This window comes from Diaphorina citri, unplaced genomic scaffold (assembly GCF_000475195.1).
Source record: "Diaphorina citri unplaced genomic scaffold, Diaci psyllid genome assembly version 1.1 scaffold2930, whole genome shotgun sequence".
In the NCBI taxonomy this organism is placed as follows: domain Eukaryota; kingdom Metazoa; phylum Arthropoda; class Insecta; order Hemiptera; family Psyllidae; genus Diaphorina; species Diaphorina citri.
The window spans coordinates 1-4,987 of record NW_007380343.1 but is presented as its reverse complement, the minus strand read 5'-3'; the positions used below and the strand labels follow the sequence as shown (position 1 = coordinate 4,987).

General features: G+C 39.5%; 1 protein-coding gene across 1 annotated transcript; it reads right to left on the bottom strand.

Annotated features, from left to right (window-relative positions):
* Positions 1–3,665: 3,665 nt before the first annotated feature.
* LOC103519761 (60S ribosomal protein L9) lies at positions 3,666–4,883 on the bottom strand. Its single transcript, NM_001297678.1, is given in 3 exon segments — positions 3,666–3,772; positions 3,993–4,203; positions 4,632–4,883. Coding segments are annotated over 3 exon segments (570 nt in total).
* Between the last annotated feature and the right edge of the window lie 104 nt (positions 4,884–4,987).

The following is a 4,987-nucleotide window of genomic DNA, read 5'->3' as shown; positions in this document are numbered from 1 at the left end:
GACAGACATGGAGTTGTTTTGATGGCGACCCTTCTTTGCAAACTGCAGCTGACACTATTCTTTACGTTTACACTCGATCTACGTTAGGCACATAACCACTTGGGTCCATATCAATGAAGAGAGTCCATGAACCGATACAACATCCTTAAAGGGTTACTCTTTTTTTTAATAGATGAAAAAAGGACCATTAATACTTATTACTATTAATGTAGTTCAAGGCTGTTAATGGATGATACAAAACACGAGGATAAAAATAATAATACTAATAATTAATCCTTTTATTTTTTATTCACAAAGTCGTCGGCTATAAAACATCGTACCTTTATTGTTGCAATAGGAGTTTACCAGATACAGCATCGGCTAAAGACGCAAATATGTGTCACTGTAATACTGCATACAGAATGAAAAGTCTACGGAGACAAGTGCCGCAGCATACTGTTACGTTACGGGAATCCGGCTACATATCTCTAGGCCTTAGGAAATCTGCTCACGACATAATAGTTTACACACGCCTAGGTTATCTCAATAATCACCTGTCTGGTTTGGGACACCATTCAAAAAAAAAAAAAAAAATTCCTCCAAATTGTCTCCCTCGACATTGACGATTCCAAGAATAACAGGGCTTCAGCTTCTCTCTTCCATCTGTCCTATCCTCTTTCGGGTCGGCAAGGCTCTTGCTTGTAATAGGTGGGGGGCCCGCTCCTTAAGCTTGGGGCGCTGGCTCCGCGCGAATATTGAATATTCCGTCTGCGCGCGGATGGTTGGTTCAATTGAGTATCAAATCAGTCCGGATATCCGACCGACCATTCAAGAAAGAAGGAAAGAGTCAGCATTTAAAATTGCCTGTCGGATAAATCGGTCGCGAGACGGAACAAACGCGGATCTAGCACCCAATCTAAGGGGGGCGAGCCCTAAAAGAGAGCCAGAATGGTCTACCCTCAAGCAAAATCCTTGTCGACCGAAGGAAGATAAAGCTTAAAGGTGCTCCGGTCATGAGAGTGTCATGGAGCTCGTGTTCTACCTGTTGCAATGAGGTGAACGTGCTACTAGGTAACCTTTTGACCACGTAAGTTGCACGATAGCGCGGCGATCTAATACAATTAAAAATGTTAAACAAACTACACTAAAACTAAATAAAGTCTCACACAGATGATGAAGGCTTACCCAGTCGGACCAGACGTACGTGCCGAGGGACGCCATTTCTTACGACACGATGTTCGAAGGCCTGAAGCTTGGGAGTAGTTAGTCTTACGGGACGTGGACACTGGCCTCTAACCCGGATTTACGTTACTAGCAGCTTTAGAACCATTTTACATAGAGACAGACGGAACGTATCGGGCGTCCCATGGCTACCGCCACCCACCCCACCTTTCTTCTTTAAAGTTTTGACTTGACCGCCATCTGCTAGGATTTTCCACACGGTAGTGTATCCTAGCTCGTACCGGCAATCCTAACTTGTACGCCTAGAACTGGCCGGAGGTTGCACCTTGGCAAGCTTGATACGAGACGCTGTGTGGATTATGTTCGTAATAGCATGCGGAATTGGGTGATGTCGGTGTGAAATAACCAGACGTATATTTAGCAATTCCACACCATTGAACCCGGTTTGTCCTCCCGCCGCCCAAGGTAGGGTAGGTTCCGGCACCTGGAAAGTGTATTGGGGCTACATAAACTCTTAAACTGGTGTGTCGATTGGTCTAGCAGATGCCCCAATCACCATCCTGTTGGCGCCGGAATCACCCAAACGGAAGGTGAGGTTCATCAGATAAAAGATAATGTAACATTGTACTCCTATATAAAGTGAAACATCATCGAAACGTAACAGCCTGAAGTTTGAAGTTTCAGTCTTCCACTATCGGGCCATCGGGTAACCCCGTATTGTTAACCAAACTTGAAATCTTCCAGACGTTTTGATCCCCGCGTGCGATATCCCTTAGGACTCTCTTCCTGTCTTTTCCTCCACAAAACAACGCCTGTATGAGCCATCCTCCTCCTCCTCCAGGGTTGAGATCTGAGGGAATCATAAAGGTGTGTCCACACATAGTAGACTAGCCATCGGTCGACGTCGACTGAACCGTCTACACTGCCTCGGCAACATAGATTCGATCAACGGTCGGTCGACAATGTGTGGACACATCATCACATGAAACTTGTAGTACACTCTGATTCAGAAGTAGAAGTAGAACTAGAACTTGAAAGCTTAAGAAACGGTCTTTTTCATTTTTCACATATGCCACTTTTGAACTCCACAATCATTATTATTCACAAGTAGGTATCTATGCAGGTACCTACCTAAAGGCCGATTTTTTTTCTATCTTTTTTCAAACATATTTCTCACAATACACATTACATAATGTACAAGATAGGTTACTTACCATTTGATTCTACAATGTTCGGACGGCCCAAACACAAGTCAGCTAAATTGTAAACCAGAAAGCTTACAAAAATATATTGGTTGATTAAATTCCGGTAACACATTTTATTCACGTACGGTATATCTCACACAAGCAATGCACACAGACACAGTAAAAAATTTGATTTTCTCTTTTCCTTGCACTTTATCGCAATCAATACAGGATGTACCAGCAAAACATGGATTAGTTTACTCCTAAATCCATCCCGACTCTTCGCGAGGTATCCACGCTGTAAAACCCACTGAAGTGGTGGAAAGTTAAGGCGTATGGGACACGCGCGACGTTACTTAACTTCAGTGACACGACCGATGCATTGAACGTGTTCAGATGATAAGAACCTAAAACTTTAATAATAAAAACAACTCATCCCTTAAGAAATTTAACTTAAATCTCTCACATAGCAAAGCATTTCGCGCGGCCTGTGCAAAATCGTGGAAACATTTTGATGTTAAAAAGTGCATCTTCAAAGCTATACAAATCAGAGCGAAAATAATACTTTTCTATACATTATGATAAGGAAGGTAAAAAGAGAAAACGGACACCCTATAAATATAATTCAATCTAGAAAAAGTTTATCTCGGTGTAGCCTAGACATAGGTACTAATACCACTAGTGTTCATGTTGGCACTTATCATACTTTTACTTGGCCTCATGTAAAGGCTGGTATGTAACCTTGATGATGTCATGCATGGCTTTTCTCAATGCAAAAAAAGGCCAGATTTTAATTTTTGAAATTTTGTAACAAAACCCATTTGCTATTTTTGGTGGCTTCCCAAAAAGTACTAGAGAAAACATGCTTATTGATGGCTGAATGGAGGGTTACATACCCTCTTCATTATTAGGATATATTCTTTCTTTCTTAATTTTAAAGTTTTGTAAACAATTAGCACTCAGTTCACTCTATTAGATACAAACACCTTGTCTTTAATTATCTAGTTTCTTTTCTTAGGACAAATTTAAAAAATCCCATTTTCTGTAACCCTCCATTTAGCAATAAATTCAGGTCCATACCAGGCCCAAGTCTTAATTGAAAGATTACTAAATATTGCCTTAGTACTGTTCCTAGAATCCCAAAGTCCTACAGCATGTTAAATGAAAAGAAACTAAATGCAGGATTTTAGCAATAACAAACATATCTTTATTCTGGCTATGTTGACAATTATAAAAAGGAAAGGAAAGGGATTTACAAGTCAGTGTGAATAAAATGACCAATTTTATTCTGAGTCTCAAATCAATTATTGTTGATCCTGCTTATGATGCATCAGTGACTACAGTGGTTTTCTCTGAGACATATAGACCATCCAAGAACTTACGGATATCCTTGTTTTTCACAGTGGTACTTTGTTGGATGAGGGCAGCTGAAATCAAAAATGAATTGACAAATTTAACAATACTGTTTCATTAAAACTCTTTCATTTAAGATCAATATTACCCATGACAAACAGAGAACTACTTTTAAATAGACCAATCTCCCTCCCCCTCTCTCTATCTCAACAAATAAGTGGTAGAAAGCAAAGAGAATTTACATTGAAGTTACATTAGCATTACACTTGTGTATGGAAGGAAACTCATATTTACCTGATCTGGACACATTTTCAATATCATTTCCTTCAATGATCAACTCATCCTTTTGTTTGGAGTTGGATACTTTGACACCAGGGGCCATCTTTACCCTTCTGATGTATTTCTCACCCAAGAAGTTACGGATTTCCAGGAGAGTGTTATTTTCAGAGGTAACACAGTTGATGGGGAAATGGGCATATGCAGCTCTCATTTTGTATAAAAAACCCTGTAAAGAACAATCCAAAGATACAGATTAGTTTTAGAAAAGTATACTCTCTTTTTAGGGATTTACCTACAATAAAACTCTTTTCAACACTCATACAGAGAACTAATGCTAACAAAAACACCTGTGCTAGTGTATTTCTGGTACATAAAACTAGGGAGACATTCCATAAAAATTCACAGAGCAAGTCAAGGGTTGATTGTTGCACTTTCACTGCACAATCCTTGACCTATCAATTACATAAGAAATCATGAGCAAACCAAGTATTTCATTAGACAAAATTAGACAAAATTTAGTTCTTTTAACTTTTGGCACCCAGACAATCCATTTTATTTCAAAATCTATGTATTAGGTTATATCATCTGATAAAGACAATCCTTTGGAAATAATAATGAACTTTATATTTTGATAGGTACAACAGTTGAACTTACCTTGGTGACTCCCTTCAACATGTTGCTGATGTGAGAGCACACTGTTCTGACAGCAGCAATTTCTTTCTTTGTGCCAAACCATTTTTCTACTTTCAACACTCTTTTGTTCACCATGTGAATGTCAATCGCTAAATGTTTGAAGTCCCTCTTCAAGGTACCTCTTGGTCCTTTGACTGTGACGGTTCTGGCTTTCACAAAGCATTGCAGACCTCTGGGGATCTTTACAGTCTGGTTGGACACAATTTGTCTCATTCTGAAAGGGGGACAGATAATGAATAAGTTCAATGGCAAGTGAAAACAAGCATAACCTCAAAGTTAACACAAGGCAAAGATGTCAATATTGTCAATCCATCTGA